Source organism: Solanum tuberosum, unplaced genomic scaffold (assembly GCF_000226075.1).
Source record: "Solanum tuberosum cultivar DM 1-3 516 R44 unplaced genomic scaffold, SolTub_3.0 scf00020, whole genome shotgun sequence".
NCBI lineage: Eukaryota > Viridiplantae > Streptophyta > Magnoliopsida > Solanales > Solanaceae > Solanum > Solanum tuberosum.
In genome coordinates this window covers 1,330,142-1,353,121 of record NW_006238946.1, presented here as the reverse complement: position 1 = coordinate 1,353,121, position 22,980 = coordinate 1,330,142, and the positions used below count along the sequence as shown (strand labels likewise).

At 31.0% G+C, this 22,980-nt stretch overlaps 2 protein-coding genes and 1 non-coding gene across 3 annotated transcripts; 1 reads left to right on the top strand and 2 right to left on the bottom strand.

The window, feature by feature from the left end:
• The first annotated feature begins 4,741 nt into the window (after nucleotides 1-4,741).
• Nucleotides 4,742-4,815, top strand: TRNAI-AAU (transfer RNA isoleucine (anticodon AAU)). Its single transcript has one exon. It is a non-coding gene; the product is annotated as a tRNA-Ile (tRNA).
• Nucleotides 4,816-5,045: 230 nt separating this feature from the next.
• On the bottom strand, nucleotides 5,046-11,249 carry LOC102590362 (calcium-dependent protein kinase 28-like). The gene is made up of 12 exons (XM_006340676.2): nucleotides 10,465-11,249; nucleotides 9,120-9,250; nucleotides 8,963-9,004; nucleotides 8,737-8,848; nucleotides 8,577-8,655; nucleotides 8,221-8,390; nucleotides 7,533-7,659; nucleotides 7,063-7,178; nucleotides 6,587-6,694; nucleotides 6,365-6,427; nucleotides 5,822-5,995; nucleotides 5,046-5,594 (listed from the first exon to the last, which is right to left on the bottom strand). The coding sequence occupies exons 1-12, from the start codon at nucleotides 10,873-10,875 to the stop codon at nucleotides 5,433-5,435; spliced, it is 1,695 nt and encodes a 564-aa protein (XP_006340738.1). The 5' UTR covers nucleotides 10,876-11,249; the 3' UTR covers nucleotides 5,046-5,432.
• Nucleotides 11,250-20,741: 9,492 nt separating this feature from the next.
• Nucleotides 20,742-22,583, bottom strand: F3H (flavanone 3 beta-hydroxylase). Its single transcript, NM_001288001.1, is given in 3 exon segments — nucleotides 20,742-21,137; nucleotides 21,213-21,641; nucleotides 22,221-22,583. Coding segments are annotated over 3 exon segments (1,083 nt in total). The 3' UTR covers nucleotides 20,742-20,846.
• Nucleotides 22,584-22,980: the final 397 nt, after the last annotated feature.

Genomic DNA, 22,980 nt, shown 5'->3' with positions numbered 1-22,980 from the left:
CTCTATTATGGTGTCTCATTAATTCTCTTCTCTTTCATATTCGATTTATGTTCTAATTATAACCATAGACAATTACAAAGTTATTAAATTTATTTTCATAACATGACATTATCTTCTCACATTATCAAAAGTCACTTTACCAATAAGTGTCTCCTAATCTCTAAAAAGTAGTACTTTACAAGATAAATGGATAAAGTTAGAGGTATGTACCCTCCATCTTTTCAGACCCCCACTTATGAATATATTGTTGTACCTTACAGCCTAGCCCAAAACACACATGTGACATACTTTGCGTTTTCAACAAAGATGTCATATTTAAAAATAAATAAATGTGTCCCTTTAACATTTTAAATTGTTAGATGATATGATCGCACACTTCAACATAGATATTAGAGTAGGCAACTAAAGCAAAGCAGTAATAATGGGACGACAAGCTTCAAAGTTCATCAAAAACATAAATAAATTGAGTTGAAGAATTCAACAATCAGTCCCTTTAAATCAAAATCTTCAGATTTTTTATATATATTTCAATGGCAACTAATTAGGAATAAGGAGACGGAGAAAGTGTTTGTACCCTTTTTTTTCTTTATAGATATGATGATACAAAATGTAATATACTTGTTATGTTTGATAAATAAAAAAATACACATATATATATTCATTCAGTAATATAGATCGAGTCTTATTTAATAAGGAGGATTAAAAATTTGTTTTGGATATTTGTGTGAGTGGGATACCAATATTTGCATCAGTGATCCATATATAAATGAATATATATGCTCGAAACGCCCACAGACTTAGAAATTAGCTTATTGATTATAATAACATCATCATTTTATTTTAGTAATATATTCCAAAAGCATGATGGACAGTTATATAGACGTCTACTGTCCGCTGATTCACCGGCCCAAGACTATTCTTCAGTGACATTTATATTTATATATACTATAAGTATTAATCAAATGACTCAGAAACCACATATTAAGAGGGGAAGAAAAGAATATTCAATGTTTCCAGAAAATATGTCAAATCAGCTCAAGGACAAAAGGTTCTAGAATCCATGGGGACATTTTAAGGCAGAAGTAGTGTCACCAGGCAGCTTTCCTGCTCTTCTTTTTCTTAAAATTTCTTCTCTAATGTCAACAATCTTCCCCTTGTAATCCAAGAAAACCCAAAAAAAAAAAAAAAAAAAGTAACACACTATAGGCCAAATTGATGAAGCAACTTACAGTGAAAATAGACCATTTTGTAATATTTTATAACGACTTATTGTTGCCAATATGTTGAGTTACGGTGAAAGTATAAATAATAAATCACCGGCCCATTACAAAATTAATCGAAGGTCAATACCAGCTCTAATAATATGCTTTACAATATCCCAAGAGTCATTTCATAACGAATACCTCACTTAAATTTAACACTCCTTTTTTCTGTTTTCTTCGGATAAATATTCTTTCTGTTCCTAAATATTTGTTATTTTTAATAAAAAATAAATTATTCAAAATATTTGTTAAAAATCTCTATTTGTTATTAAAAGAAATTAAGACATAATTAATTATTGAATATCAATGTAATGCAAAAAAAATACTTATATCTTAAATTAATTTAGTCAAATTACTTCCTACTTATTGTTTTCTTCTAGAGCTTTCAGCCTGACATACTAAACTTGTATTTCTCTAATTTGGCCCTACATCTATCGTAAGTATCTGTTTCTTTTTTATTACTCCTTTTTTTTTTTTTCAAAATTTGATTTGAAATCTTATTGAAAAATATTCCCTGTTCAAAGAAATCGTATCTAAATACATAACTTATTTTACTATATTCTATCAAATTTCCTATCAATTGAAATTTTTTACTAAAATTTCTATTCTCTCCTATTCTTGAATACATCATTGTACACGATGCATGTATCGATCAAATACATCACTATATGCACTGTATCAGGACGTAATACATCACTTTACACGATATATCAATCGAATACATCACTATATACATAATGTATCAGGACGTATGCGTTGTATTGGGACGTTGAGTAATGTATTTGAATTCCACCTAATTTAAGAGATTTTTGTAATTTAGAAAATAGAAGAAATATGATGTAATTAGGTCTTAACACTATGAAATTTGTGTAATTTCCTTAAAAATAATATCAATCTATTCTAACATGTTATGTTCCAAATTATTTAAGAATCAATTATAAGTCAGTGTAAGAATATACTTCTTCCGTTTCAAAATACTCAAGTTTTTGAACGGTAGGGGCATTAATGTCCCAAAAATATGATGGAGAGTATCTGCATATCATTTACGATAATTTGGGGATATATTTATCTTTTTTCCCTTTTGAGAATCAAACTATACAAAATTTGACTAATTTTAAGATATATATTTTTCATCGTATTGATAGGAGAAAATTGTAATTTGCAGTACTTTTAATACAATTTTTGAATATATAAATTTTAATTTTAAAATTAATCAAATTGAAAATGAAATGTGACAAATATTTTAGGCCTAATCCATCAGTGGCCCCTTAAAGTTGGCACAATGTTTTACTTAAACACCCTAACTGAACGATGTTCATTTTAGACATCTTATGTAAGATCCCGCTGTGTCATTTTGACACCTTGTTTAATATCAACAAAAACATATAATGTGTGTGTATTACCCTGGCGAATGATGTATAAAGTGACGAATTAAACCATGACATTTGTCATTTATGTCAAAGTAATTTTTAAATAATTAATATTGAATAAAAATAAAAACTGACCAATAAACTAATGACATGAATATTTTTTCCCAAAATAATTTAAAAATAAAATAAACTCCCCAAATAATAACAAAATAAAACAAAATTTAAACTAACCCCACAACCCCAAATCACCTGCCCCCAAATCCCCACCCCATCGTCTTCTCCAACCCCCCCACCCCCAAACCCGATCGCCTTCTGCAACCACCTCGCGCTTTCTCCTCCAAATATCCGACTCCTTTTTGCAGAACGTTGTGCAACCAGTTGATATTTTTTTTTTTTGATCTTCAAATAAATCCCCGGCGCAAAGAATTTAATGAATGAGTTTATTAAATTCTTAAATTTTTTTTAAAAAAAATCCATCTTTTTTGTTGAAACCTTCATTTACAATGGGTGGATTTAACTTGAGCAAAATGGTGGCTGAAAATGGAGAAGAAGAAAAATATAATTAAAAATTAACTAAATAATCACTTCACGCGCCTATCAATGAGTGTGATAAAAAAGTGTCAAAATGACAATGTGAAATTCTATTTGAAGTGTCTAAAATGAATATCGCTCAGGAAAGGTGTCTAAGTGAAATGTTGTGTCAACTTTAAGGGTCATCGATGAATTAGGCCAATATTATAACATGGATGGGATATTATGAAAAACAAGTTCAAGGATATTTGTTATAAAGTTGAATCCTTCAGTAAAATATCATAGAGGTGCGCCATTAGCTCTTAATATCCTCACTATCTATCTCATATACTTAATATAAATATAAATAGGCAAAATGGTCTGGTAGACCTTGTATCAATTTCTATTGCGAACCCTTCTACTTATTCATTTGTCAACTAAACCCTATACTCCATAAAACATAATATATCAAACCCTCTGATCATTGACTAGTCTTATGTGGCATTAATATGATTGAGTTGGCACAAAAGCGTGGCTACACGCGTTAAAGGGGCAAGTGAAGATCAGACTTACATCAAAAAAATATTAAAATTATAAAATAATTGATTTTGTAAATGAAAAATAAAATAAAATAAATATTTTACTTCTTCTCCCCCACCACACTTCTTTTCTAGCAATCATCCCCTTTTCCCATCAACCCCACACACCATCCACGCTCCAACCTCCATTTTCCTTCTTCATACTTAATGTCATTGTCCAATTTATTCTCTCCTCTATCTATTGCTAGTGATTCCAGTGACTATTACAACTAGTTTCTAGGGGGTTTTGGGCATTATTTTGTTGTTAGTTGTACAGTTTTGAGATTCAAGATTTTATTTTTAAGACTTCCATTCTCAATGTCCCTTTTCTTAGGTTGTTGTTTTTGTGGATGTTGGAGGATGAAAGAAAAATAGTGATGGTGTGCGGCGGAGATGAAGATGGGTGAGGGAGAAAGTATATGTGATTTTGCCGGCAAAAATGGCGACGACGGTGGCGATGGCTTTCTCCGCTGGATTTTGGTCCTGAAACAGTGATAATAGGGAGAATTGGATGTATGAAATTTCACTTTAAAAAATGCCAAAATATTATTTTACATTTTATTAAATAATTTTGGTTAATAATTTTAAAAAATAGTTATGAAATAATTATGATATGACATTGATATATCTGACATGTCAATTATATAAAGGAGAGTGAGCTACACACATGATTGGAGGGACTTAAAAATCTCAATTTAATTGAGTTTAAGGGTCCAGATGACAAATGAGTAAATAGAAGAATACAAACTAATACAAGTACAAGGGTTCACCAGACCATTTCGCCATATAAATATAAATAATGATCCACTTTGATTTGCTTGAAGTTCAAGTGTTCGATAATTTATATATATTTTGGGCGAGCGTCGAAGAACAACTAGTGTTGATCAGAATAATAGTTTATTGAATTAGATATTTCGAAAATAGTTGTCGTGTGATCGTTTTAGGAAAACCAAGGTCATTTTTTTACTGGATATAAATTGTATTTGTGCTATATAATTTAACTTCGTAGTTCAGAACAAATGGCCCATTAGCTCAGTTGGTTAGAGCGTCGTGCTAATAACGCGAAGGTCGCAGGTTCGAGACCTGCATGGGCCAAATTTTTTTATTACTTCACAACATCTTCTAATTGGTTATAGGCCAAAGAATTACACATCCACTATAAGGTATCGATAGGTCAATAATATATCGAAAAGTAAAATTAGACATTGATATCTCGATTGATGTTCTTCTAGATATGATGGTATCCTCAGAGTTATATATATTGATTCTTGACAAGATAATTTGTTTTACATAATGACAAGCTGGTTGAAAAATATTGACACGCTTATAAAAAAGGTGATACCAACTGACCTATAACATTAAGTCCTGGTGATACATGTATATTTTTATCATTGATCATATAATCTATAGTGACGTTGTATTACATACATACTCAAAGGGAACCCCAGAAAAACTCACAAAGAATGTACATTTAAAACGACCAGATTATGAACATTAATTGCTGCTGGTTGTTTAGGAGAAAGCAACTTCATGCCAAATGCTTTTCTGGCAAACTCTGCAGGAGCCGGAGGGGCGCTGGCTACACAAGGCCAAATGTCTCTAATCTCATTCATTTTAGCGACAGAATTGCAGCACATGAGAACATGTAAATGAACGTGATTTTCCAACAAAATTTTCTCATGGATAACTTTCACATCTCTTAAACACTCTGACTAGATTTTCCGAGAGCCTCTGACTGTAGGACTAGTCACCATTCGTGAACTTATACTTGCAGTTCTTAGAAGCCTGCGGAATTCTGACAAGCTTATCTTTCCATCTTTGTCGATATCTGCTTCTTCTAGCAGTGGGTCTATGGAGCCTTTTAAGCCGGTATGCTGCATACAAGTAAAAGCCAGATATGAGTATTTTTAGAATTTTGGGGCTACCAACGAATCCACAGTCTCAACTCTTAGTATTTCTTTTCTACTCGTCTTTTGGTTTTATCTTTGCAGAGTTGCGGAACAGGACAGGGTTAAAATTTCTAGAAAGCTAGCATTTATATATATATATATATATACACAACAGTGTTGATCACTTGAAGAAGAAAATACGACATACTAACCATTCTAAGTTCCTCTGGAGTTATGAATCCATCTCTATCAACATCAAATTTCTCAAAAGCAGTTTGCGATCTTTGCTGCCATTTTAACAAATTATGCTCCTCTAACTGATGTACATGTAGAGTCGCTGCAACAAACTCCGGGAAATCAACAAGCCCGTCTGTGTTACTATCAATCTGAAAAATCAATGAACAAAATGCTTCAGGATTTTGAACTACAAGGAGAAAAAACTGTAGGAAATGCAGTATACATAGGCAGAAAAAAAGCATTGACAATCGTTGAGTAAACCCTCAGATTATCACATGGACTCATAAGCTGGAAATTTACAGAACTACTATGTGACATCACATTCCTTTTTTCCTTTTTGTGGATGGCTCTTTGGTGCATTTGTCCTTTTCTTTCCTTATTCCCTTTCAGAGGAGTGGGGACTAAATTGGTTGCAAACACGTTCCAGCTTGACGCCATAGAAGGTATTTCATAGTAATAACTTAATCTTACATGCCATATTATAGTGATATACTTCATTCCTAGATATATTAGCTTACCGCTTGAAGAATCTCAAGAACCCGTGATTCTTTCATCTTCCAGGGGAGATCCTTGGCAAGTGCCTGCATTAGAATTGGATGTCATAGGAGAGAATATAGTTGACAAAAATAACATTATATTACAGAATGCTTTGTTGCAAAGACAGGAATATAAGTGCTCGCGATGTTAGCCAGAAACTTAGAGAAACTGTACAGGACTAGACCATGAAATAAGGGAAATACCTGTCTCATTTCTTCAAGGCTAATAACACCATTTTTATCCACATCAATTGCAGAAAACTGGTCCCGGACATCTGCCAGCTCCTCCTCATCAAGTGTGCTAGCCAATGCCTGCCGGATAACGAAATCAACAACAACAACAACAACAACATACCCAGTAAAATCCCACTAGGTGGGGTCTGGGGAGGGTAGAGTGTACGCAGACCCTACCACTACCTCGTGGAGGTAGAGAGGCTGTTTCCGGGAGACGCCGGATAACGAAATCAACGACAACAACAACAACATACCCAGTAAAATCCCACTAGGTGGGGTCTGGGGGAGGGTAGAGTGTACGCAGACCCTACCACTACCTCGTGGAGGTAGAGAGGCTGTTTCCGGGAGACGCCGGATAACGAAATCACATGAAGTTAATGTTCTCTACTTTTTATTTTGACCTTGCATCAGATAAGTCTATGAAAGTAAGAAAGCTATGAAGTTACCCGTAATGCAAATTGTTTTAATCGACTGTATTTGACAAACTGTCGCATGTTGGACAAGACAGAAATGTCTAGTGGAATCTCAGAAGCATCACCTCCTTCACGGACCCATGGATGTGCTGAAATGTTCGTATATATCAGTTTGAAAAAACTACCATTTATTGCATCAACAATTCAAAGGTGATGAGAATACCAGTAACATCTAATTAAGTGAAAACAATGAAATAATTATATGAAAATTATTCAATATAATTATATGAAATTTAACAGAAATATGAAAGCTATTTAGGAAGAACTGATAAAATGGACATCCAACACCAAACATTGCTAATGAAGTGGCTGACTCAAAATTGACAAATTCAGTGTATGAATCTTTTGGACCTTGAGTTACTTCTCCGATAATCATTCTTGGTAATTGTAAAACCTAAACATCACTTCAAAAGATCGTACTAAATCAGAATACAATTACTTACATAGGGCCTGGGCAGCAGTAAGTCTAGCACGAGGATCTTTCACCAATAATTTCTTAACAAAATCTTTAGCACTGTTGCTTATAGTTGGCCATGGCTTGCGACGAAAATCAGGTTTGTTTCGTAGGACCTTAGCATAGCAGAAGCGGAGTTAGAAACAATACTAAATCAGCTAAAATTAAAGCACAAAGACTTTACCGAACATGACAATGAACAAGTTACACTTCTCAAAGGAATAAAATAACACATTTGAATAAGATTTTATTTAAATAAACACCAAGACAATCCTTATTCAAAGATATAGCAGTAGCTTCGATGAACTCAAAAGAGAACAAGAAAATTTCAGGTTCAAGAAATTTTAATACCGACTATGGAATGCAGACTAAGCTAATCAAGAACTAAGAATAATAAAGCACAACTATACAGGAAATTCATCATCAGTACCATATTTGGAGTAAAATTCTGAAATCTCAAATGTAAAATTGGCTAATCAGACACAGAATTATGCATTTTTTTAAAATGTATTATGCAAAGTCAATAATGATAAACATGCCACTTTGACAGAATACAAAGTTTATTTCCTAGTAGAGCTTAAAGATCATAATGCATTTCCACAAGTTTCCAAGAAAAAAATCACTATATAAAATGTTGCCCAGCTGCAGAGCTATAAAAATAAATATTAGCAGCTCACCTCCTTGAATATGCCATCCTCTGTTTTATCCCAGAAGGGCCGACGACCACAAAGCAAAATGAATGTAATTACACCAATGCTCCACACATCTGATTCAGGTCCAGATTTACGCTTTAATACCTCTGGGGCTACGTAATATGCACTTCCTACTATATCTTGGAATTTCTTCCCTGCATTTATTAATTTACAGTTATAAGTTTTTGCTATCTGAGGAAGAACCAAAAACATCTTTGACGGCTTTAACAGATTTATGAAGAATTGAAGTTCATACACCATAGCAAAAGATCTTTTTCAAATAAGAAAAATGAGTTTAAACTAAAATATGTCATTGAGTAGATTTGTGGACATCCAATCACCTGGTCTTATGAAGTCTGAAAGACCAAAATCTGTGGCCTTTAGTGGTGAGTCCTCCTTTGGAGATTTAAAGAGAAAATTCTACAAGAAAGAAATGTGTGTAAGAGAAGCAACATGAAGCAGCATTAATAAACCAAAGGAAGTACATAACTTCTTGCAAACCTCAGGTTTCATATCACGATGCACCAAACCATGTAAATGACACTGAGCGGCAACTTTCAGCATCTGACCCACAACTATTGCTGCATCTTTCTCGGTATAACGGCTGTCCTTTCTGATCAAAGGAAATCATCGATAAATTATATAAGTATTCTTCTTAACAAGAAATAAATTATAGAGCAAGCACCACAGATCACGAGATTAAGTAAACCTGGTTTATACCACTTACTTGGCCAAAATGCGGTCCAACAGTTCTCCGCCCTCGCATAACCTACAGGAAAACAAATTTCTAATCCATCAACTTCCCATCAGATAGCATAATCGATTGTTAAGCAAAGAACTAGGACCTGACGAATCCAAACAGAGCTCTTAATAACGAAACTTACTCCATTACTATGTAAACATAGTTATCATCCTCAAATGCATTATAGAAATCAACTACATTCTCGTGACCAGCTAGGGCCTTCAATATCTTGACTTCTCGTTTTACATCCTCAACTGCAATTGGAACAACCATCTGCAACGATTCACTAGAGTTATGCTATAGTTGTAATAAACTGGAACATCAAGAAGTTCAAGGTAAGGCAATTGATCATGCAATAGTACTAAAACTTAACAAGCGTCAAAAAGAGAAACTTCTGCAAGTATTCGTATTTGCATGAATAACCCCATCATTCCAGAAGGATGAACACATCTCAACTGGTGTGCAGAGATTATACGAGACAAAGCTGGAGGAACCTTTCACCAAAAGAAAAGTTTTTCTCCATAAAAGCCGATGGTGAACAAAATAGTTGCATCATGCATCAATAACCAAGACTTGTGCAGTAAGTCACAGATAAGCTATGTTGCTCGGACTCTTCAAAATGTCAACGGGTGCATGTTAGATTCTCCAAAAGTAGTGTATTTTTGGAGAATCCGACAGGGGTGCAGCATCGAAAGTGAAGAGTCCGCGCAAAGAAGTTTCCAGTGCCAATTGACTAAAAACCAGCTCTCTCTCTATAGTCTAAACCAGGTCAGGGAAGCCATTTTCCATTTAACTGTACATAATAACAACAAGCAGCACTAATCACAGAAAACTAAGGTCCAGTGCTTAGGTGTTTCTCTCGATATGTCAATGCTTAGAACCACAACCATCATTATTAACCAAACAGCTCCCATAAACCTATAGTTTTCGAGATATTTACTTATCCCATCAGTCAAGTTTGTATGTACCCACGCTCCTGTTTATTATTTTTTAGAACCTCAGGAACTATCCTTTCCAGCTGCCCCCTCCCCCCCGGCTTTGCCCTTGGGTTTGTCAACCAACCTGGCATGTTCAGACCGGGCGCCTCGATGATGGTCTCTTAAAAAGCGCAGCTTCACCGGTTAGCAATCCATTAAAAATGAACTACAACTTAAATTGGTACTTCAAAACTAGCAGAAGATAGTATTTTGTAACCACAAAAGCTATACAAATACACTGATTGAACCAAATAAACAGAGACATGAACTAAAAACAAAAAGGATAAAGCATGCGAAGCAATTCAGTAGTTTATGGATATTCTTCTGAGTCAACCGAAGTCAATCAAGACATTTAAAAATAATTCAGAAGAGATACTTGAACCTATAATTAGGATTGAACAGAAATTTTCAGAACCCTGATTCCAAATTTGGTGCACTACATAACTCCATAAGAATTTGATATAGCAGGGGATGGGGAAAGGGGAAAGGGGAAAGGGGAAAGAAGAGAACCTTTTTCTTTTCAATTCTCTTGACAGCCACGCGATTTCCATTAGACTTATCTGTGGCAACATATGTGTATCCAAATTGTCCATGACCCAACAACTTCCCAATTGTAAACTTCTTATCAAAATCTTTATCATACCCAAAATCCGTTCTTTTCCCACAAGGAATAACCCCACTTTGCCTCCTCGTATTATGCTTAACATTTTTCGTTTGTTGCTTAACCCCACCGTTATCCTTACCTTTCTGTCGATTGTAATGAGACCCCTCTTGTTTTCTTGATGTATTTGTTGTTGCAGAAACCGGTTTCGCTGAGCTCCGCCGATTACGGTGGCCATTCACGGTGGCGGTATTGGTGGTGGAAGGGGTGTTGCTGTTAGAACCACTAACTTTTGAGCTAGAAAAACATATATTGCCCATTTTGATATATGATTAAAATCCTCAAAGTTTAAAATTTTCAGATGTTTGAAAGAAAAAGAAAAAAAACCAAATAATCAAGAATCAAGATTATGGATAATATAGGGAGGAAAGAAAAGGGGCAAATTAAATAAAAGAGGAAAGATTATAGGAAATAGGAGGAGGAAGAAAGGAAGAAGGAGAGGGGAGGTGATGGACCATGGTAATGGTCAAAAAACAAACTTTTTCAATTTTTTTTTGAACAAGAAAACCATAAGCCCTCTTATTTCTTATTTTCAGTTTGGAAGAATGGAGGGAGAAAAAACTGATTATTTATAACTTCTTTCTTTTCATTTTCTATATCTAACATTTTTTTCTCTCTAATAAAAAATAAAATAATCGCCTCTCTCAGATTGAGATTTTTCTCTCACTTTTCTTTTTTAATGGAACAACAGAAAATATAAATGAGGTTTTTGGTGTTTTCTTGTGGAATTACCAGTCCCTTCCTCTCCTCAGGTACGTATTTCATACCCACGTGCAGAAATTTGGTATCAAGACTACTAGAAAAGACAAGCTGACACAAAAAAAAACGTGGTATAAATCATAAATATATAAATTTTAATTTGGCCTTAGATATCGTTTAATTTTAAATGTGCACAAATACATATCTAAATTATCATAATTTTAAATAAAAAGACATACATAGAAGAAATCACGTGATATTAATTCAAATTTTAGAGTAAAATAGTTTGGGATGTGCTCCAAACATATCAATACGTACAAAGCATTAATTTGTCAACATTCGAAAGGTTGAGCATAAGCCTAATCAATTGACAACCAGTAAAATGACATAAGCCTAATTAGTTTGATAGAAATTTAAAAAGCATTTTTCCATTGCATTCTCACTCCATGATACGAGTGCTAAAAATTTTCTATACATCCCAAACTATTTTTGACCTCAGTTTTCATTCACGTGATTCAAACAACCATTCATATATATATTTAGTATTTTAAATTTAAATCATACTACAATGGTAAGGAAAGAAAATGAACTTAAGTTACTCCCTTCGTCCTCTTTTTAATTATCGCTTTATATAGTTAAAAATAATTATTACTTTAGAAATTCAAGAATTGAAAATTAATAATTATTTTTAACTATATCACCGACATAAAAAAAAGTGTTTCCCATATCATATGTTAACTATTGCTATAGCTCAAAAAAATTATATCAAATTAAAATAATTATCACCTTAACGATACAAATTGTTTTTAGCTATTTTCTTAATATAAAAGAAATAGATTTTTTTAATATAGAAATGTTCAATTCAAAAACATTTAATAAATAAGAATAGCTTAGTGAATTATACCTTATATTCATTTCTTTTTTTTACTGGACATAAAAAGAATCTAAAGTGATCGTAAAATTGTATAGAGGGAATAGTTTAATCACCAACTTAAGATGAATTTTATTTTCTAAGGACACCAGTATACCACATATAATCCATCAGAGTCGAGGAAAAACTCATGGTGATTAAAATAAACTAAAGTTTAAGACATCATATAGATAAGCATTTTGCAGAGTACAATATTGTTAGAAAATGCCTCGCCGTCCATCAGAGGGATTAATTAAAAAAAGAAACAAAAACGTTAACAGTCATATCATATAATATTATTATTAAAATATAATTTCAAACTTAATATTATAAAGGTATAATGAGTTTAATTAATGCTAATATCTTTACAAATTTACTTCGAATTACTTAGTTGAAAAGGAGGAAGAGGGAGTCGGTGATATGCGTTTGCCTAACTAAATATTCTGTGTACTTGATTAGTTAACTAAGATCTTTTAAACAAAGACATAACTCTATATAAATTAAGGAAAACAAAAATGTCGATTGCTCAATAGTCTACGTACCGACAAGAGGAGGATAAGAGATGTAATAAGGTGATGAAATGTTAGCCATATAAATAAAGATGATTGAAGTGGTTTAACAACCACTTTTTAATTATTTGAAAGTGAAATACTATCTACAAAATAAATTAAATCCCCCCATGTTTGATCGTCAAATCCTCAAACATTTCCCAAATGTCCTCTAGGCATCCAACACGCTAAAGAATACATATATATTTTAATAGGGCTCTCGTAAGATCGAATATCCTACTAAAAAAAAAAGTCAATATCAGATTAAATTAAAAATCTTTGCAATGTGTTAACTATTAACTATGTTTAAAAAACTTGAAACTAAATGTGAACTTTTTTTTACATAATATTTTAAATTACATTGCCAGGATTAGAGAAGATTTTTGTTGCTATAAATTAAATTTATCAGTCACTAATTCTGATATTTTTAAAAGCAGTGGACAAGTAAATGCCTGAAGTGTCAATCGATATCTGTCCCAATCCTACTGGCTGATCAAAGTTGAGAGTGAATTATGCCTATGTTTGGCACAAGTATTGACCTTTCACATGTGGAGTATTTGGCAAGTACAAGTCATATCAAGAAACTTTCAAACTTGAACTATACAAGTGAGTGACTAAGTGTCTGTTTGGATTGACTTATTTTAGGTGTTTTTAAGCTAAAATAATTTTTAAACAGTTATAAAGTGTTTGGATAAAGTTAAAAAGTACTTATAAACACTTATTTTAAAGCCAAAATAACAAAAATAAGTCAAAAGTCATTAAGTTAGAAATCCTAACTTATGGCTTTTGACTTATAAGTCATAAGCCAAAAGCCAATCCAAACAGGCCCTAATTAACTTCTATATATGGTGATGAGATGACCATTCTAGTTGATACACTGGTCATAAAGATAATGAAGATTTATTCTAATTAATGGCGTCAATTGGGTTATCTAAGATTAGGATTTGGAAACTTTCCTAAAAATTCGAAACACGAAAATATCTTTGTTCAACGTGATTTTAAAATAGATTTCAACAACCAAATACATTTCTCTTTTCTAAAAAATATCAAAAACCCAACTTGTAAGGGTTAATTATGGAAGTATCTTACCCCCAAGATGTATCTCTTCAATAACATTTTCAGAATTATGTGTACTTGGTCGCGATTCGCGCGGTTATGAAAAGAATTAAAATAAAGTTACATACTAATATCAATAATACTTTAATAAAAGGAATTTTTTATTAATCACATAATTTCATAGAAGAGAAGCTATGAAAAATATTTAGGTTAAATATGAAATTCATTAAGAAATCAATATATGTGAACTTTGAAAAGTTAAATACTAAAAATAAATTTCATAGAGAAAAAAAGAGAAGGTAATATTAGAACTACTGAAATGTAAACTTGAGATGTGATCATTTTTTTCTTTTTTATTTGGGATCTTTTTTAGTATAATTTATATATATTTATGTAAACTTGAAATCTGTTCATTCTTTTCTGCTTCTTTGTAATCTTTTTAATTATATTCTTAGTATAATTTTTCGACAATGTGTAACTCGGATTGCGATTAATAGTTATTGTCCATGATTATACCGTTAGCCAACACTATTTTTAATCATTATCCACAATTACTATTACTTGTCATCGTCATCACCCAATCATCACATATTTTAATTATTTTTATTGTACAATATTAGATTAATTTAATATTTGAGTAACTTTTTAATAATTAAATTTTAAATAAAAAAAGTTTACATATTTAAATGATGAAAAATAACAATCTTAATTAGTTAGATTTCATATCTTAATATATTATTATTATATTTAGGTTCAGATATTTAATTATTTTTTGAACAACTTATATTGGGAAAACAAAAGAATTATGTAAAATTTAGAAATAAACATAAAAGAGAACAAAAGAGAGAATTAACTACGCAAAAAAGATTCAAAAAAATGACACATACAAATTCCTATTTTTTTAAATTTTTCTTGGCTTAAACACAAAAATATTAAAAAGTATATTTCACATTTTAAATAAATATTACATTTAATATAATAAATTCCCGAGAATAAAGAGTCACAATAATTAAGAGGATTAACAATGTGGCCTTGGACTTGTTTGTAACATAATAGGAGTAATATTTGTACATTATTACATTAATAAAGAACATTAATTATAGAAAATGAAAAGACAATCAAATTAGAGTTATTGAGACAAATGTTTTATTATAAGTAAATAGAAAGCAAGGAAACCAACAATATTTTTTAAATTATAAATTAATCGCAATTTTAAAATAACTTGAGAACTCCTGGAAAACAACCAATATGAAAAATATAAAGACTGCAACTTGACTTATTAATAAACAACTTGAAATCTCCTAGAAAACAAAAAAAATAGAAAAAATTTTAAAAGAATTGCAATTTTATACATTAATAAAGAGTTTGTTTTTAATAAAACAAACTGTATTTTCAAAATTATAAAATTAACTTTAACATTCTCATGTTCTATCATTTTTGTTATTAAAATTTGCTCCATTCGGACTATGGAAGTATATGTACGTATTTCTTTAAGTAGCATATCGATATTCATTTAGTCATTTCCTGCTTATATGTTTTAAAATATTATACCCCACAAACACAATAAATTAATATTATCAACAAAAAGTGAGATGAATTTACCTGAACAAATAATCTTTTTGAAGAGTGTTATCATTATAATATAATCAAATTATCTAAGAATTACATAGAGGTCTAAAGAAAATAAATTAAATATTTTTTTAAAAAAAAAAACTTAGGATTTATATCTTCACAAACACAAACAAATAATATTAAATGTATGATTTCAACAAAGAAAGAGTTGCAATTATATTAGACATATCAAATTATTTTACCTTGTAAAATCAAATTATGCAAGAATGTCTAACAATTTTCATTATAGATATATCTCCTATAATCTGCAAAATATGATTAAATAAGTTAAAAAATTATCTAGCAAAAGAAGAAAAGGATAAAGAATAAGGAGAAAATTGCATTTAATCATAAATCCTCCTACACCTATAATCATTTTTAACAAAACATAAATAATTCAAAAGGAAATAATATAATAGAAACATTACTTCTTAATCCCCTGAAAATAAAATAAAGAATAATCCATATATATAGCTCAAAATCCATTAATCTCCATCTCTAGATGATTTCATTTCGTCCTATATACAAGAGTCAAGAAAAATAATAACAAATAGATTATTAGTCCTAAATTGAATCTCAAAGACAACAAAACAAAATAATTTATCTAGAAGAAACAAAATTATGCTTTGACATATTAGTCTTACTTGCTAATTAAAAGTAATATATGAAATCATATTTGAAAAAGATAATGCACCTCAAACCTTACAAATATTGTAATATGTCTGCCACTAATTCTCTAACCAAAGATGACTACAAATAACACACTAATTTTAGTGTGATTTTATAGTGTTAATATAACCTTCCACATTAAATAATTAGAGGTTATAAATATGAAAGGTTTGAGAGGTTATGAATATGAAAGGTTTGGGAGTTATGAATATTATTAATACTAATTTAAGAATAGAATTTATATAATTGAAGAGGTATAAGTTAAGAAGATGATTTTGCAAGAAAAAAATAATTGAAAGAAATAAGAAAAAATGTCAAGAAAAAGAGAAAAAAAATAAAATAGAATGGAGGCCATAGAGAGGTGCCACATCACCTTCTCTATGTTCCTCATTTATATATATAGAGATTTATTTAGATTTCTTGAGTTCAAATCCTGCCAATTAAAAAAAAAATCGGATAGTAGACTTTTTTTTAATTAAGTATTACACAATGTAAAATCACATTAATGAAGGCTTTAATTCAAGTACCAAACCTATTAAAAGTATCTTTGGACGGAACTTATTAGAAGATCAGTAATTAAAACTGGCTGCTCTATAAATATTTTTAGAATTAAATATAGAATTTGTGTAAAAAATAATATTAAAAACGTGTGAACTTAATTAGAATTTTCGAATTGATAATTTCTACGTGTGAACAAATTAAAGTATTAAAAAAGACATGAATTTGGAGTATCAATGGAATTGACTTGAGACAACAAGGATTAAACAAAGTATTAGGTCCTAGTAACAAACAAATAATTTTAGAAAATTTAGTAGAATGAACTACTTGTACGTGATAGAACAATTAAACAAATCGAGTTTTAAAGAGTATCTTCTCACTACTCTCAATAAGTTCACACTTGGAAAAAATGTAAAATTGCAGAAATTAGCACTTTTATCGGAATATTCCAAGGCTTTTGGTTTCTTATTTGGCTGTATTCCTCAAAATTCAAAGTTAACCAAAGAGAATGGCAAAACAAACTATATATGAGTAGTAGACTTGACTTGACTTGACTACATACACACTTGCCCTTTTATTTTCATGTTTATCGTTTAAATGATAAACAATGTTTTCCTCGCCTGTTACTTGGTTTTGATGTACTTGAGCTGAGGGTCTCTCGAAAACAGCCTCTCTACCTTTACGAGGTAGTGGCAGGGTCTGCGTACACTCCACCCTCCCCAGACCCCACCTAGTGGGATTTCACTGGGTATGTTGTTGTTGTTGTTATCGTTTAAATGATAATATATATAATATTTTCTTTGAGAGCTGTGAATTCAAGCAGATACGTCTTTTGCTTTAAAGTATTTTTAGAATAAAATTTAAATAATTATTTCATTAATTCTATTTAAATTTATTTAGTGTATAATTTTTCTGAAATTGTGAAAATCGTTTTAGCTATGACCTTTAGTTTTAAATTCATATCCTTTAGTTATAACTTTATTATTTAAAATGTCAATAATATTTGTGTAAGTATTATAATTGTTTTGCATAAAAAACCAATTGTCGATGAAGAACAATATTTAATTATGGACATCTTGATAAGTCTCTTCGCATTATTTACTATCATACAAATATATATTATAATTTATTTTAGAGCAAAAATTTAAAATTATTTAATCAATATCGCTTAAAATTTATCAATATTAATAACATCTATCAAGTATTTATTTTACACTTCATGAAATACTGTAATATCATTTATCACCATTTTAAATACTAGGCCCGTGCACGGCATGGATATTTCATAACTAGTAATAAATACACATAAAAGAGGATGAAAGTAAAATGTTACATTTTAGTGTCACCTTTAGAAACGCAAAAGAAGACCAAATCTTTGTAGTTTTTTGCGTTTTCGTTTAAACAACGACGCGTTATTTGTTTTTGACCATCACAATAGGAAACGGCAGAATTTGTACACTTTATGCTCCAAAAATTAATTAAAATATATAGTTTTCTATAGTTTCAACTTTTACAAATTAAAAAGAAAATTAAAGAAGGTATATATGAATAACAATTTAATAGTTTATTATTCATATATATAGGTTACGGAAATGTAACTATTAAAAAAAACACTATTTCTCCATTGAAACTTTCTACTAAAATGTTCAGTAGTGCTTTTTCCACATATCTTTGATTGAATTAATGCAAAAGAAAAGAGAGGAGTTTTTCACACGAAAAATAATAAGTATTTTTTTGTTTTCGTACCATATGTTTCTCAATGATCCGTTGTTCCGATAGAAAAATCACGCTTTATAACACATTAATTTGATCAGAAATTTAAAAAGTCTATAGTATTCTTTTTATTTTAAAATAAACTGGTCTTTTTTTCATTTTTTAATTAAAAAGTATTAAGGTTAAAAGGGTAAAAATGTTCAAGAAGGTAAAATAACATAGTGTGAAATATGTTATTTTACCATTCTGGACAATTTTTTTTGCCAAAAGAATTTTTCCCATTAATTTGCAGCGGCAAAAAACTTTTATTTCTAGTGACGCTTTGATCTTATTGAAGGTTGGGACTTGTTATTAATTAAATTGGGTCCACTCTAATTAGACATGTTTAATGTACCAAATCTCTTTGTCCGTTTTCACACTCCTTTATTTAATTTCCATTTCACACAGCAAAAGAGTGAGATCAGTTTATCGTTATATGAGTTGGAATGTTGGATAGTGCAAATAATGCAATTCTCCATTTGTAGTCTTAAAATAACATAAACCACTTATAATTATAACAAATAATGCAACCTAATAATACAACTTATGAATTCTTCTTTTTTTAAAAGAAGGAGTGGGGATCAGAGAGTCTCGAAAATAATCTTTCTACTTTTTTTTTTTGCCGGAGTTGTTCGACAATTTTTCATGCCTTGCACGCAGTACGCACCCATTGGCCACATTATATTTCAACTGTAGTCGCACATAAGCTGCTGCCTTTTTGTGGAGCCTCTTTTCCTTTTTTTTTTTGTTTTCTTGGTGGGGGTGGGTTATATGTACCCAAATATGAAAGCAAGGTACATAATTGAGTGTTAAAAAATAAAGAAACGTGCCCCATTACGTCCAAATATTGGGGTGTTGTACGTCGGTGTTTGAAAGGCAAGGAGCCACTTACTAGTTCACTCCTAGAGTATATAAACTAGATGACAAAAATTGTTAAATGATTCTTTTGCTTCTATCTATAATCGATGGTGTGTATAGATTTGTTTCGTTTCTTTACCGTGAATAGTTGAGATATACATTAAGTCACCCATACACTACTTTCTCCATCTCAAATACTTGTGGTATTTTTCATTTACATACCCTTTAAGAAAACATTAATTAGGAGGGGTGCATGTATAATGTTTATTTTATTTACTTATTAGAATATGTTATAATTGAGATATATATTGTACTCTTGAAGAACCTTTACTAAGGGTAAAATGGAACTAAAAAAATACTTCAATTATCTCTTGAACTTCTAAAATGAGAAGAATTTTGAGATATACATGTATTTTTAGTAAGGACGATAAGTATTTTGAGATGGAGAAAATACTGTGAAAATTAATAAAAAATAAAGAAATAAACGAGAAATATGGATTGATTAGGTTTCGAAAGCAGGACAGCAAAGGACAATTGTGTTTCTTGCAAGAAAGGTTCACGCGTCTAAAAGCTACAACTTTGAATGTATTAATGTTCTTTTTAGAGATTACTAACAGATTTCTGTTGTAAACTAGCTGGCATATATACTGATTCACGAATAATATAAACATTTTTTATGTAAATTAACTGGTTATGCATGATACTTTTCATTAAATTAATTTCAAATTTATAACGCTTATTATTATGTAATTATCTTTTTAAATGACCAATATTTTCCACAACATCAATTTTTTTAAACTCTTTTCTTGTCAATTACAAAGTGGTAGTAGCTCATACTTATACGTCAAGAAATAAAACAAATCTTTTTTTTTTCTTGTTAGTTAATTGAGAAAGAAAAATACTTCACTCCATTTTCTTCCTGGATTTTAAAATTTATTTTTTTACAATACCGTATAAAGTGGTTTTCTAAGTTTAAGAAAACGTGATGCAACCGGCTATTAATAAAAGAAGGAAGGGACAACATATTTGATCTTTGTTTATTAATCACACGGAAGAACAAATGGAAGTGAACTCTTGTGACACGACTTTTTCACATGTTAAGAAAATAAATAAATAAAAGCAATTCTAAACTCGGAAAATTGGGCTAAAAGAAAGAAGCATGTAAGTGAGCAACTGGGCTGTAAACTTGGGCTAATCATATATATAGTATCTTCTTTTGTAGGAAATGGCGCCATGTATCATCTAAAAGACTTAATTTGTTTTGTAATACTACTAGCATTAAATACATTATTGAGTTTCTTTTGGCAAAAATTGATACCACTTGTTGTGTCTGAGTATCCCTAATGTTGCAACAAGCACTACTACAATTGGAGCTAAAATTCTTTTCAACTACAATTGAAGCTAATTTTAGTTTATTGGCAAAACAAAATTGAGAAAGCAAAACTACTGAAAAAACAATTAAATCGTAGTAGAAGTGATGGTAGCACGCGAATAATAAAATTATTGGACTATTATAAAAATATTCACAAGAACATGATTTATTGTTATTCAAGACAATACTGATAAAAGAAATTACACGCGTAGCCTCTTGTTTCAAGATCCAATATTGTAAGTGTTAAAATTGTAAAACTTAAGCAAGAATTTCCTCAATGGGCTTGGACTCCAACTTGGCCTCTTCAGTCTGTTCCTTGGCCAGTTTCTTGAGCCTAGCAAGCTCAAGATCCTTACTCATTTTCCTCCTGTACATTTCTGCAAATGTAATCGGCTCATCCATTATTGCCTTCTCTCCTTCCCTAATTTTTAACGGATACACTTTTGCATCCGGTGCTGGATTCTGAAAAGTGGCTATCGATAATCTGCTGCTATTCGAATTCACAACTGCTTGATGATCAGCATTCTTGAACCTCCCATTGCTCAAATACTGTCCAAAATTCACATAATTAAGTGTCAATTAGAAAACATAATTTTATGGGAATATGTAGTAGTACCAACTTACATGACCATGATCACCAAGATTAACAACAAAAGCGCCTTCAACGGGCTGAACAGTGATCCAAGTTTTGCCATTATCTTTAGTGGCTTGAAGCCCACCAACTTGGTCTTGTAACAAGAGGGTGATGGTTCCTGGATCAGTATGTCGTTTCAGCCCAAGGGTAAGGTCAGGCTCTGGACACTTTGGGTAAAAATTGACAACTACTTTTTGGTCCATATCCACACATGCCTTGGTTAAAGCCTCTTTCTCTAAGCCCATTGCCTCTGACAGTACTTCTAATAATTTGCAAGCTAAGTCCATTAATTTTTCACTGTATTTCTCAGTTACAGCTTTCCAGCCTTGTGGTTTGTCTGGCCATCTAGAGTAGTCTCTAGCTCGAATTGGGTATGAAAAGTAGGTCACTATTTCACGCCAGTCTTGAACCACTTCACCCTATACAAAACAACTTTCTTTAACAATTTAAATCTCTTCCCATTCCATTCCATAGTAATATAGTATTTGGATAGATTGTTATATCGTTATATAATGTTACACATCCATCACAAAGAAAAAATAGGGTACGAAGAGCTACTAATAAAAAAAACAGTGTAAAAAATAACATAGAATAACTAAATAATAAATAAAGACAAAATGAGGCTCTTAAGCCTCAACACTTTATTTTTTTTAAAAATAAAGACAAAATTAGATGAACATATTAAGATAATGACATGACCATACCAAAATGTCATTAAAGAAAATAAAATTTTTCATCTAAATAATGCAATACTGTAAAATTTTAAATAACAATTAAAAAAACATTATAATTTAACTACGGATAACTCGGGGGGGAAATGGGATCTGTTACAAACACTTTTTACTTTTTAGTATATCTTTTCTATATTTAGAAATTAATCACTAACTTCTTAATTTATTTCTAAATGATGACATGCACCTTATTAGTAAAAAATAATACTAATAAATTGTCGTGACATGCATATCTCTATCTAAAAATACGTGTGAAATAATTGTTACCTGTAAATGGCTTGAGACAATAAAGCCGCCTTTCTTGCCACCAGACATGTCAAACCGAAGCTTTTCGTCAGGAGGCAATTCGAAAAATTCCTTTGCCAATTTTGTCATTTCTGATATTAATTGAGCATCGACCCCATGATCAGTTACCTGAAAAACACCCCAATCTTCACAAGCATTTACAATTTTCTCACATATTTCACTTCTTCGACTTCCATTAATATCATCAATACCTTGCAACGATATTACTGGAATTTCGTCACTAAATTTATTGTAAGCCACTTTTGGACGTTCTTCTTCATCCCTAATAAAACTTGTTTGAAGGGTCTTTTCATTAGCTAGAGCTGTTAGTGTTGAAGGTGCCATTTTTTTTTTTTGTTCAAAAGAGTTATGAGGTGCCTTTTTAATGTTGAGAGTAAGGTGAAATAAGGGGTGGAGATTTATAAGGGAGTGTTGGCGTGGAGCTATTACTACCCTTCGTGCCAACTAACAACAATTCACGTGTTTTCTTTCTAGAATTGTATTTTGCTTACGAGTTGAAGGGTAGATACCACCATACTTCGGGGAAAAAAAATGAAAAGACGTTGAACGTCGATTTAATTTATATGATATTGTTTGATTTGATTTTCTTTTTAAAAAAATTAAAGTTTATTATTTAGAGTTAAGTTTAAATATTTATTTAGCTATTAATTACTTCATTTGTTTCATAAAGAATGGTCTAGTTTGACTTGACACGAAGTTTAAGAAAATTAAAGAAAACTTT

What these genes read in the sequence shown, in the direction of transcription:
- LOC102590362 (XM_006340676.2), bottom strand. Translation starts at nt 10,875, where the DNA reads ATGGGCAATATATGTTTTTCTAGCTCAAAAGTTAGTGGTTCTAACAGC. An exon ending in ATCGTGATATGAAACCTGAG is followed by an intron (nt 8,656 to 8,736) that starts GTTTGCAAGAAG and finishes TCTTTCTTGTAG; the next exon opens with AATTTTCTCTTTAAATCTCC. An exon ending in TAAAACAATTTGCATTACGG is followed by an intron (nt 6,695 to 7,062) that starts GTAACTTCATAG and finishes GTTATCCGGCAG; the next exon opens with GCATTGGCTAGCACACTTGA.